Raw genomic sequence first — 13,069 nt, forward strand, 5'->3', positions numbered from 1 at the left:
CTACAATGGTCTGGCTGGGTTCTCAGTGCTACACTCCCATTGTTTTATTTGTCCACCTCCCTTTTTTATTCAGTGTGAGCTACAAACCTTCCTGCCTCACCATGTCACAGCTAACACTTGCAGTGGGCAGGCCACGTGCTGTTCTAAGTTTCCTAGATACATTATCTCATAACAATCCTGTGAGTAGGTACTATTATCATTCTCATTTATAGATGAAGAAACTGAGGCACGAGCCATAGAGCTGGGTTTTGGACCCGGACGTTCTGGCTCCAGCGCATACATGCTTAACCACTCTGCTAGCCTACCTTCCTTAAAACTATTCATTCTCATTCCCTCCCCCAGCCTTCTCACCCCCAAATCTCCAGCAGACGACCTCCCTGCTTACTTCTTTGTAACGACGGAGGTCACTGGTGGGACCTCTCTCCACTGCCGGCCCAGCCTCCAACTGCATCTCTTTCCTTGCCTCCCCCAGCAGTCCTGCCTCAGGGGTTGAGGCATCTGCCTTTCTGGTTAAAGCTGCTCCTGTCCCTCTGTCCTAGGAAGGCAGTGGAGTGTAATGGATTAAGAGCTGGCCTCTGCAGACAGACTGCACTAAATTAATAAGTGTCTGGTCTTAGGAAGTCACTTAGGTTCTCTAAGCCTTAGTTTTCTCGTCTGTGAGTAGGGGTGATACTAATGTGAGGGCCGAGCATATTGATTCATGTAAAGTGGTTATTATTTGTTCCCCTCCTATCTGGTCCTTGGATTACTGCCTCTCTCTCCTCTAGCTTGAATTGACTTCTCTTTACAGGTTGTATTAGTTACCTACGGCTGCTGTATGATTACAGCACAGTATTATAGCCACTAATTTAGGGGCATCCAATAATCCATATTTATTATCCTACATTTCTAGAGGTTGGAAGTCTGAACTGGGTTTCACTAGGCTAAAATCAAGGTGTTGGCAGGACTGACCCCTTTTGGAGTCTCTGGAAAGCATCCATTTTTTCACCTTTCCCAGTTTATAGAGGCTGTCCGCATTCCTTGGCTTGTAGCCCATTTCTGTCTTCAAAGCCAGCAGCGGCGGGTTGAGTCCTCACAGGCAATCCCTCCAACCTTGATCCCATTGTCCCATCTGCTTCTCTGATTCTGACTTTCCTACCTCCCTCTTTCACTTATAAGGACCCTTTTGATTAAAATGGACACAACTGGAGACTGCAGGATCTCGTCTCAAGATCCTTGACGTAATCATTTTTGCAAAGTCCTTTTTGCTGTGGAAGGTAACATATTCATAGGTTCTGGGAATTAGGACATGGACTTTTTTGGGTGGCCATTATTCTACCTACCCCTTGGGGATATGGCATGTGAGAAGCATCCAGATGTCCCTCCTTTTTCTCCCCCTCAAGCTCTATGGAGATACAATTGACAAATAACCAGATCATGCCTTCCTTAAAGGTACATTGTCTTCTTTCTTCCTTCCTTCTCAACCAAGCCCTTTGGAAGAGTTGTCTTGCCTAGTTTTCTCCACCTCGTGACAACCCCCTCCCATCTGCGTCTGCCCCCATACTCCACCAAACTGACTCTTGCCCTGATCACCAGTGGCTTCCATATTGCCAAGTCAATGGACACCTTTCATTCTCGACTGGCTGCATTTTCCAGTTGGCTGCTCATTCCTGCTTGAGACCCTTTTTTGAGGATTTCATCCTTTTGTGGTCCCCTGTCTGCCTTTAGGTGACTTTCTCTTGATTTTCCTCCTCTTCCTCTCTGGCTTAGACATGCCTGGGGCTCCGCCGTCTCCACTGGCCCCCGAAATGTCTGTGTTCCCCAGGGCTTTGCATCTTTGTTCCATTTCTCTTTTCTTGGGTGATCTTGTCTCACACTGCTGGTTTTAAATGCCACTTGCACAAAGATGACCAATTCCTGCTTGTGCTGTGCAGATCTCTGGCTCCTGGCTGGAAGTGTTGGTGAAGATTGTGTTTCCAGTAATCCCATAAGCTCCTCAATTTCTTTGGTCTTCCTTCAAGTAGACACAGTGAGAGAGCTACTTGAGGTACTGACTTGAGAACCATGAAGCCTGGGGCATTCATGCTTCTGTTCCAGACTGCGTGGCCTACTTCCATCAAGACACAGTGTGGGGCTTCCCTGGTGGCACAGTGGTTAAGAATCTGCCTGCCAATGCAGGGGACACAGGTTCGAGCCCTGGTCCGGGAAGATCCCACATGCCACGGAGAAACTAAGCCTGTGCGCCACAACTACTGAGCCTGTGCTCTAGAGCCCATGAGCCACAACTACTGTGCCCACATGCCACAACTACTGAAGCCTGTGCACCTAGAGCCCGTGCTCCGCAACAAGAGAAGCCACTGCAATGAGAAGCCCGCGCACTGCAACGAAGAGTAGCCCCTGCTCGCTGCAACTAGAGAAAGCCCACGCGCAGCAACGAAGACCCAACGCAGCCAAAAAAAAAAAAAAAAAAAAAGATACAGTGTGATCTTCTCAGGACCCCTCAGAGGACAGTGAAAGGCACAGACCCAGTGATGACAAAGGACAGCTCCATGTTTCATGGGGGTAACAGAAAAGCAAATAGGGAAGGCAGATCTTCACTAATGTATTTATTGGGGCAAGCCCCACCTTTACCTGTGTGGTTTGCAATTGCTGGAGCGCCGAAGGAGCCAGAGGCTAACTGGAGCTCAAAGCACAAAAATATTTAAAGGGAGCCAAAGGGCACCCTGACAGTTCAGTTAGACATACAAAACTCTCACCAATGTAACCAAACCGTGGGACCGCCTCCAAATGCAAGAAGACGGCTGAGGGAGGGATGGTACGAGGATGGCCTCGGGGCAGTCAGGGGGCTCACAGAAGAGGAGGGGGCTTGAGCAGGGAGCCAACAGGCAGTGAGGGGGAGGAAGGCCATTTCAGGCAGGGGAATAGCACGTGCAGAGGCTGAAGTCAGGGCCAGTATAATCTACTTGGGGAGCAAGGAGGGTTCAAGGGAGATGAGGTCAGAGAGGACTGCATCCAGAGTAAATGCTAGCACAGGAAGCCTGGGCTTTATCTTGTTGGCAATGGGGAGCAATGCAAGGGTTTTGCGCGGGGGAATGGGTTGGGCAGAGGTCAGCTTTAGAAAGACTACTCCAGTGCTGGGTGGATTGGTAAGAGAATGTTGGGCCCCAGATCTTAAAATATGCATAGGTAGAATTTTACAAGGTATAATTTCATTTTATTTTATTCAAAAAATTATTTTATTATTATTTCTTATTGAAGTGTAATTGACCTACAACACTGTGTAGTGTCAGGTGCACAAATTCAATATTTCTATACGTCATTCAGTGACCACCACGATCAGTCTAGTTACCATCTGTCACTGTATAAAGTTGCTACGATATTCCTGACTGTATTACTCATGCTGTACATTTCATCCCTGTGACTTATTTATTTTGTAGCTGGAAATTTGTCCTTCTTAATCTCCCTCACCTATTTCACTCATCCCCCACCTGCAAAGTATAATTTTAGAGAGGAGGTACCTTGGCATTGGCACTGGTTCATTCCTGTCATTTTATAGCATATATGTGTGTGTGTGTTTATATATAATACATATTCATATATATCATATAGTGTATTTTATATACACACATACATATATACGTACTAGATGGCCCAGGTGGAGGCCCAGGTGGAGGCCCAGGTGGAGGGTGAGTGACCTCCCAAAGGCACATAGCAACAAGGCCAGCATTAGAACTCCGGTCTGCCTCGCAATCCACTGCTCTTCTTCTGTGCTATTCTGAGTGGAGGCAGCAGTGTCCGAAAGGAGGTTGATCCAATAGTCAAGGAAAGAGAGATGCAAGCCCCGACCAGGGCAGGTGCCAAGGTGAAGACCACATGGGAGGCAATGCGGATATGTTCCTGCTTTCTCTTTCTCTGGGTGGGGGTTGGGACATAGGGCTGGCTGGGGACTGCACATGAGTGCATCTCTCTTTCCTGGGTCCTGCAGCATCCTTCTGGGTCTGGTTTCTATGGCAACAGGCTCCCAGCAGGCAGCCCGCCAGCTGGAGGGAAGCAGGCAGGCAGTGAGAGAAGGCCCAGGCAGCATGAGGAAGGCTAAAGTTGTGGGGGGTGGGGGAGTCTTCTGGGAAGCAGGAGGAGCCCCTAAATCTGGCCCCCCAAATCCCTCTCTCTTCTGACCATATGAGGGTGGAGGTAGCTTAGGACACATGGGCTTTTCTTTCATGGTCCTTGAATTTCCAGACCTCAAACGTTTGTTCACCTCTCCCTGCCACCCTCAGATCTCCTGACTCTCTCTTCTTTAAGTATTATGTATTATCTGACCCCAACCTCATGCGCCTCAGGGAGCACTTACTTCTTCATAGAAAAGAGCCCTCACTCTGATTGAACTCAGTGGGGAGGGGGAGAACAAGGTCAACTGACGTTCTGTTTTGCATAAGATTTGCATATTATTAACTCAAAGACAAGAAATTTCCAGGCCCTGTGTCAGTCCTGCCAACAACTTAATTCAGCTCCACTGGCACCCGCTGACTGTGTCTGGCCAGGCTCCGTGCTGAGCCATGGGGTCCCTAGAGGAGAAGTCCTCCCAGCTGCAGCCCACCCCTTCTCGCCAGCTGCTCTAAGGCAGTTCTTCCTGATGTTCTAGCAGCTGGTGTGGTGGGAAGTTCTTGGGCTGTGGAGCGTGGCAGCCCTGGGTCCAGATCTTGGCTCCGCTGTTTTCCAGCCGGCTGACTGTGGGCCTCTCTGTGCTATAGTTTATTCATCTCTCCATAGGACTGAGGATATACCCGTACAGCTGGTATGAACTAGCGAAGACACGTTGTTTGTTAAAATGCTGAAATAATGCTGTGTTCATTGGTAAAGAGCCACCACCCTGGACCCTCCCCAGGCCCTTTTGGCCCACAATCCAGCTTCTGCGGGGTGATGCCCTAGCACTTTGGCTTTGTCCGTCTGATTGGTGTCTGCCAGCATCTGTTCTGCCCATGAAGTACAGGTGGTTAAATATTTTGAATATCACCCCTGTCCAGAACCGGTGCAACAGGTAGGTATGTTATGTACCGACCCATGGCAAGGACTGATACATTTAAAGGTCGTGAATTAATGTCCATCACTTTGTAGGTTTCCTTTTGGCCTGGGGTGCGGGTGAGGGCTGGGATGAGACTGGGCAGGGGCAGAGATAACCGCCAGCTCTCTCACCAGGCGGGCGAGGTTCAAGCGCTCCAACAGTGTGACAGCCGGCGTGCAGGCCGACCTGGAGCTGGAGGGCCTGGCCGGCCTGGCCACCGTGGCCACAGAAGACAAGGCCCTGCAGTTCGGACGCTCCTTCCAGAGGCACGCCTCTGAGCCCCAGCCCGGGCCCCGGGCCCCCACCTACTCAGTCTTCCGCACGGTCCACACGCAGGGCCAGTGGGCCTACCGCGAGGGCTACCCACTGCCGTATGAGCCGCCGGCCACCGATGGGTCGCCCGGCCCCGCCCCTGCCCCTATCCCCGGCCCCGGGTCCGGGCGCCGTGACTCCTGGATGGAGCGCGGCTCACGTAGCCTCCCCGACTCAGGCCGCACGTCCCCCAGCCCACGGGATGGCGAGTGGTTCATCAAGATGCTGAGGGCGGAGGTGGAGAAGCTGGAGCACTGGTGCCAGCAGATGGAGCGCGAGGCGGAGGACTATGAACTGCCGGAGGAGAGTGAGTGAGGGGACCCCGGGCACGGAGGCATCGTGGCGGCGGTGGCCACTACCGCGATGTGATAGGAGAGGCCTTTGGCTGGGCCTGACTGTGCCTTTCTCACAGTTTGGTCGTATGGCCCCAGACCTTGGTGGCTCCCATTGGCAGTAGGGCATGTTGGGAGCTCTCGGAAGGAAGCAGGGAGCAGCTTCAGAGGTCAGAGCTAGGACTGGGAAAGTGACCGGGTGAAAGGGCTGGGCCTTCTAGGAGATGGCTGCCAGCCCAAGTCCATGGGGATTGAGGGGACCCTATTCCCATCGGGGCTGGTGTGGGAATCCAGGTCTGATACAGGTGTGAGACCAGGACTTCAGGCAGAGGGGGAGGCAGTGCACAGTGTCAGCTCATGTCTGAGGCCTAGGAGAAGGAGATTCAGCCAGGGAGACAGGGCCCTGCACGAGGGAGGACATGCCCTTCCCTGCAAGTCCAGTCTGAGGGGAGACACAGTCTTAACCGCAGAATCCCCAATTTGATGGGATAGTGACTAGAAGACAAGAGTCATGCACATGACATTATTTGGTTTGACATAATTCTCAGTGAGCCAAGGAGTCATATACTGAGGAGTGACAAAGTTCTGCCAGTGAGTGGCCACGGAGCTAGTGCCTGGCTAAGGCTATTGGGCTAGGCTGGCACTGCTTTCCATCTGTTCTCTGACATGGGAGGGAAGCGGACACAGGAGGATAAGCGGTCAAGACGTGTAGATCGTGTGAAAGAAGAAACCTCAGTGTCTGAGGAGACAGTCTTCTTGGTGAAGTGGGATAGGAGCTGCTTGTTATGACCTTGAGGATGGGATGGGGAGGGGGCCGGAGGAGACAGACGGATAGACGGTGCCAGATAACAGAGGGGTCAGTCATTCAGGGCAGACTTCCTGGAGGCTGGGTAAGGAGAGGCATCTTTCCTCTCCCCGCATCTCCTTCTGCTCTCCAGTCCTGGAGAAGATCCGCAGTGCCGTGGGCAGCACACAACTTCTCCTGTCCCAGAAGGTTCAGCAGTTCTTCCGGCTGTGTCAGCAAAGCATGGTGAGTGCCCATGGCACGGAGCCTATCAGGTGTGTGTACCTGGTAGGGGACTGGAGTGTGTGTATGCCTGGAAGTGAGACCAGGTGTTTGTCTTGTCTTGTCTCCCTACCTCCCAGTCCCCTCCCCACTCTCCCAGGTTGAGCTTCCTGACAATGAGGGTGGGTTGGGCTTTCTCTGGTCCAAGCTGGGGCTCAGACCCGGCCGACTGACTGCCTCCCCTCTGTCTCCCTCCACTGCAGGACCCCACTGCGTTCCCCGTGCCCACCTTCCAGGACCTGGCGGGTTTCTGGGACCTCTTGCAGCTCTCTATCGAGGATGTTACCCTCAAGTTCCTGGAGCTACAGCAACTCAAGGCCAACAGCTGGAAACTCCTGGAGCCTAAGGTGGGGGGAGGTCCCTTCAAACCAAGAGTCCAGACCCTGGAAAATGCCCTTCCCCAGAGAGTGTGGGTGGGGGCGGGGGGAGGAAGGCAGGAGAAGAGACCCTGGGCAGCAGAGGTAGTCCTGGACAGGTGATGGTGACCCTCTTCGACCCTGCTCTTGGTCACTGCCCTCTGCTTGGTCCCACTGCTCATCACTACCTGAGCTGCAAGAACCCTTTGGTGGCTGCAGCCACCTCGGACCAGCTGTCGTTTGAGGGAGCCAAACTAGAGCTTCCAGAAGGGCAGACTGCCCTCAGCTTGGACCTCGGCACAGAGGGGACCTTCAAGGTCCCCTCAGCCCTCATCTCACTAGACCTTGTCAGTGATGGGTCCCAGCAGCCTGGAACGTGAGCCCTCATTGCCTTGCCTGCGTCGTCGGGGGAACTGCACTCCTCTGGACCAGGAGGGAGCGAACGCTCTGATGCGAGTTGTGGAAAACGGCTCCACCAGGGGGCGCTCGAGTCCATCTCTTTAAAAAATGAAAAATGTGGGTTTCACCTTGGCAGAACAAGCACCCCTGGGGCTTCGGGGGCCGTCACACGCTCTCAAGAACCGCTCTCACGAGTCAGAGGCGCGCGCTGTTAACCGTTCCGGGCCGCGGGGGCGCCGGTTGGGAAGTCGGGTGGGACCCGCCCCCAAACTAAGTGCCGCCCCCTCTGCCGGCAGGAGGAGAAGAAGGTCCCTCCGCCGATACCAAAGAAGCCCTTGCGGGGCCGGGGCGTGCCGGTGAAGGAGCGCTCCCTGGACTCGGTGGACCGGCAGCGGCAGGAAGCGCGCAAGCGGCTCCTGGCGGCCAAGCGCGCCGCCTCCTTCCGCCACAGCTCGGCCACCGAGAGCGCCGACAGCATCGAGATCTACATCCCCGAGGCCCAGACCAGGCTGTGACCGGCCCGGCCCGCCCAGCCCGGGCCCGGGCCCGCGGTTTTCTACCCGTACTGTACACCCAGCGTCGAGGTCACTGTGAACGCGGGCTGCCCCGTGCGCCCGCCCCGCCGGCACCGCACGCCCCGGCCCCTCCTGCCCGTCACGGTCTCGTGGGTTTTTTACCTTCCCGACCCCACGCGAAGGCGCCCGGCCTGGGCTGGGGGCCGTGCCTCTCCGCCCTGCGCTCCCACCGGGACCCCCCACCTTCCAGGTCCGACGCTTCGTCCCCACCTCCTCCCCACGGGCACCATCTCTGCCATTACCCCACGGGCCAGGCCGGGCCGGGTCCCCCATCTGGGCTCTGCGTCCCCCCCACCCCGCGGGGCTGGGCTTCGTGGGGAATCAAGCTTCGTGGCTTTTTATGAAGACTCCCGAACCCCGCCTAGGAGCCCGCCCCACCCTCCCAGGGGCTCTACCCTCAGCCCTCAGCCCACCGGGCCCAGGGACCACAGTGGCTGGACCAACCCAGGACCAGGGCGCCTGGGCCTCTCCCCTTTCCCAGCTGCTGGGGAGGGGAGATGGGGGCTTCCCCTCACCACACCTGTGGCTGTTCCCACATCCCCTTGAGTATCCCAGGAAAAATAAAACGGCAGAACTGCACTCGAGCCAGCTGCTCTCTCCAGAAGGAGCCACCTCTGCCCGAGCCTGGGACAGGGGGTGGAGGGAGGAGAGGCCGGAGCCCAGGCTTTTGGTCTGGGGAGAGCGGGGTTGTCTGGGCCAGCTGGGGGAATGGGGATTCGGCCCCGCCGGGTGGCGACAGAGGACCTGAGCCCTCCTGGAGGGGCCCGGGTGGGTTGAAGGGGCCCGGGTGGGGTGAAGACGCCTGTCTTCCAATTCCTCCTAGTTTAGTCCGGTTCCCTTTCTGCCTTCCAGTTCCCCAGGGTTCCCCCAGAGAGGGAAGCCCAGAGCCCAATGCCTGACACACAGCGTGTGCTCCATAAACAGGAGGGCTGCTGTTCTTCGATATGGGCAAATATTGGTTTCCTTTTCCCTAAGGGGCCACTGTTCTTTCCGCTCCAGAAAACTGTTCAATTCTGTGCTGTCATGTTTTCTGATGCCTCCTGTGCATGGGTATACATTGATGGGGAACAAAAGAGAGAACAGAACTTTCCTGGGAAGCTCAGTGGCATCCCAAACCTAGTAGTGATGGCTAATGTTTATTGGATGCTTGCTGAGCGTCAGGCAAGATGAGAGTGCTTTACATGAACGTAGCTCATCCTTACAACAGATGAGAAAGCTAAAGCCCAGGAGAGGTCAAGTGCCCTGGCCAAAGTCACAGGCAGGCCTAAGAGTGGTGGACCCAAGTCTGTCTAATGTAAATCCTGAGCATTTAGCTCTAAAGCCTTTTGAGCCCAGAAGGAGTTGAATGACAGCTCCTACCCACAAAGCCCTCTCTCTAGTCTTTGCGTTGACGTGGACTCTGAGGCAGGACGAAGAACCTTCCAAAAGGGTTGGCTGCTCTTCTGGGCCACACTGGACTAGCCAGTTCTTCTCATTCATGTATTCAGCAAATATTTATCAAGAACCACTGTTGGCCCTGTCCAGCACCTGAAGATAGCTCTGAACAAGTTAGTTTCTGCTCTGTGGTGCTAACAGCCATATGGGAAAGACAAGTAAGTAAGCAGTTACATTATAAGGGTGAGTGCTGGAAAGATGACTAGGTATTAGCCACTGAAGGAGGGCGAGGGCTGGGAAGAATGTTCAAGATCAGAGAACAGCTGTGCAGAGGCTTGGAGGAGAAAGAGGTATTGGGAGTGCAGAGGCTTGATCATGCTGGGCTTTTGGGTCAATCTGAGGAAGGTGGGCCTGGGTCCTGAGGGCCACGGGGAGCCACAGAAGGGTTTTGAACAAGAGAGTGGCATGAACATATTTTACAGGCTGGTCTGGAAGACCACCTGAAAAGCAAGAGGTCATATTCCCACACACACTCATTTGAGACCACTGGGAGGTGAAGAGGGCTCCCGTGCGACCCGAATTCCCAAAAGTGAATCAGCCTGGAGCTCATCCCAAACAGATTCCTGGGCCCTGTGCAAGACTTAGTGAAGAGTCTTTGCTCTCAGATGAGTTTTTTTGGCTTATTTATTTTGGCTGCGTTGGGTTTTCGTTGCTGTGTGCGGGCTTTCTCTAGTTGTGGTGAGCGGGGGCTACTCTTCCCTGTGGTGCACCGGCTTCTCATTGCGGTGGCTTCTCTTGTTGCAGAACACGGGCTCTAGGCACATGGGCTCAGTAGTTGTGGCTCGCGGGCTCTAGAGCGCAGGCTTAGTAGTTGTGGCACATGGGCTTAGTTGCTCCACGGCATGTGGGATCTTCCCGGACCAGGGCTCGAACCCGTGTCCCCTGCATTGGCATCAGATTCTTAACCACTGCATCATTTTGATGGCAGCCAGGTTTGGGAATACTGAAATTGGATGACTCAAAGTTTCAACTAGAAATGTTCATATGTCTATTTCCCCCAGATTTGCCAAGTGGGGCACTGGCTGAGTGACTATCATCCTGAGGTTCAGTTTTCTCGAAAATGGGGAGCTGGGAGAGGTTTGAACTAGACAATACTCAGAGCAATCCTATGAAGCAGGTATTGTTATCACCCCCATTTTACAGATGAGAAAACCGAGGCTTGGAGAGGTTCAACAACTTAGCCCAAACCACGAAGCCAGGAAGTAGCTGAGTCCAAGTTTAACCTCTACATTATATAGATTTTTATGGGTCTCTGTGTTTTCCCAGAAACTGGGCCAGGCTTGCAGGGACCATGAGGTATATGGGAATGGACACGGAGAGCCGGGTAGCATCCAAGACTGTGTGGGCATCCTGCTACAGATGTGATGTCTAAAATCTCCCCTTGTGGGGCTAATGTAGGGGGCATGTGGGGAGTCTCCTTAGGGTATTGTGGCCTAGGTAGTTGTGCTGGGCTCCATGGACATGTGAAGGATTAGATCCAGTCCCTGTGCCTGAGTTGCTCCCATCTGGCCATAGCAAGGCGCATAAACACAAAGTTATGGTACAAAGGGAGGCCTGCTCTCCCAGAGGGGCTGAAGAGACCAGAGGAGGGAGCCTCTAGCAGCCGGCGAGTCTAGGAAACCTTTCTGCAAGAGGAGCCTTTTGAACTGGGTCTTGCAGGATGAATTAGAGTTTTGTAGTCAGGGATGAGGAGGGAAGACATTCATTTCAGGCAAAAGGACCGACCAGCTTAGGCAAAGGCATGGAATGCTATGTGTGTGTGGGATAATGGGAAGAGCAGAGACTGGAGAGAGGTGACAGGCTAGAACGGGTAGAGGGGAAATAAAGGAGATGTGGCTGGAAGGGAGCCATGGGTTTAAGTTGGAGAGTCCATGCTTTTATTTAAGTGTTTGAAAGACTCTTTGGCCAACAGAATAGAAATGGACTGGAGGAGGCAATGGAAGGCAGAGAGACCATTGAAGGGAGTTGCCAAGGTGGTCCAGGTAAGAGATGATGATGAATTTGAGAGACATTCAGGAAGCATTGGTGCTATAAACTGGATCTGGGGAATAATGCAGAGATGAAGAGGCCTTGAGGGTGTCACTCAGGTTTTTGGCTTGGTGAGTAAGTAATGCCATAAATGGACATAGGACATTACAGAAGGAGGAGTAAATTTGAGGAATACTAAACATGCTGGTGATCAATTACCAAGCACTTAGAAGGTGCCATATACTGTAAATGCTAAGCATTTTATACACATTAGGTGATTTAGTACAGAACAACCAAAGGGGGGTGGGTACTATTACTGTCTTTTTTAAAACAATGAGTGTAAACAGCTTTTCTGAGATTAGCAGGCAGCAGGGTTAGGATTTGAACCCACAACTCTCTGATTCCTAAATCTGTGCCCTGCAGCCCCACTCAGTTCTGCCTGACAGAACTGCTAGCCACTACTCGAGACTTAGCTCAAGGGCAGGTTCCTCTGGGGAGCCTCCCCTGATTCTTCCTGGGGCTCCTTCTCTGTGCTACTTGTGCATGCTCCCGTCATCACATTTCTCACACTCTCTCGACATTTTGTAGACCCCTCTGCTTCCCTGTTAGTCAGACAACTCTTGGGGGAAAACACGGTCCCAGTCATCTTTGCATCCCCAATGCCTAGCACATGTTAATTGGCTGACTGAATGCTAGTTATTCTGGGCAATTCTGTTCCCTTGTCCTCCCTCAGTGAACACGTTCTGCTAATAATGGTTTCGTACACATTTCTTTATTCTTTATCTGTTCCTTTTTCTCCACCTCCATTGTCAGAGCTTAGCATTGAGATCTTTGAGATCATAAAGGAAGGGAATCTACCCTGATAATGCAATCTAGGAGGCTTCCTACCAAGGTGTCCCTTGAGCTTGAAAAACAAGACAGAGCTACTTTGGTAAAGAAAGGTGGGAAGGGCACTCCAGGTAGATGAAAAAGCATAAATAAAGGCACAGAGGTGTGAAACAGTTTGGTCTGCGTGGGGGAGGGGAATAGGAGGGGTTTAGTATGTGTTACCAAAGGTAAATAAGTACGCCTGCCTGAGACTAGTGGAATGAAGGTGGAAAGACAGGGCTAGGTGGGGGTGTTATGGAGCTTAAGCTTTGGTGTTTTTTTTTTCTATATGTGTTAAAGTAGACATCTGTACAGGGCGCAGTGGGGACACAGAGGAGGCAGTGAATACTTGCACCTAAGGGGTCAAGTAAGACAGGTTTTACTATATTTCAATTATTTGTATACTAACAATAGTACCATTTATTTCCCTGCTTGTTATGTGCCAGCACAGCACTTTGCATACATTGTTTCATCAACTCTCACAACATCCTGTGAAATAGGTGTTATTACCTCTATGCATAAGAAGGAAAGGAGGCTCAGGCAGATTGACAATGTTCCCAAGGTCACGCTGCTGGAAAGCTAGCCCAGACCGGAAGAGTTCTTCAGAGTTCTAGATTTTACTCTGCTGAGACCTTCTTGAGGTCAAGGATCATGTTTTTTATTTTTCTGTGCCCAGACCAAGGTCTTAGAAGAAGCCTAATAAACATCAGTTGAATACA

General features: G+C 52.7%; 1 protein-coding gene across 4 annotated transcripts in view; it reads left to right on the top strand.

The window, feature by feature from the left end:
* The window catches only part of DLGAP3 (DLG associated protein 3), a 66,591-nt gene extending 53,522 nt beyond the window's left edge, over positions 1–13,069 (top strand). For all 4 annotated transcript variants that reach the window (XM_049695429.1, XM_004266485.4, XM_049695390.1 and 1 more), the window contains 4 exons: positions 5,176–5,660; positions 6,624–6,715; positions 6,955–7,098; positions 7,803–13,069. In XM_049695429.1, the coding sequence (XP_049551386.1) occupies positions 5,176–5,660; positions 6,624–6,715; positions 6,955–7,098; positions 7,803–8,021 (940 nt within the window). In that variant the 3' untranslated portion in view covers positions 8,022–13,069. The remainder of the gene's footprint in view (positions 1–5,175; positions 5,661–6,623; positions 6,716–6,954; positions 7,099–7,802) is intronic.

The sequence above is a fragment of the Orcinus orca genome, chromosome 1, assembly GCF_937001465.1.
Source record: "Orcinus orca chromosome 1, mOrcOrc1.1, whole genome shotgun sequence".
NCBI lineage: Eukaryota > Metazoa > Chordata > Mammalia > Artiodactyla > Delphinidae > Orcinus > Orcinus orca.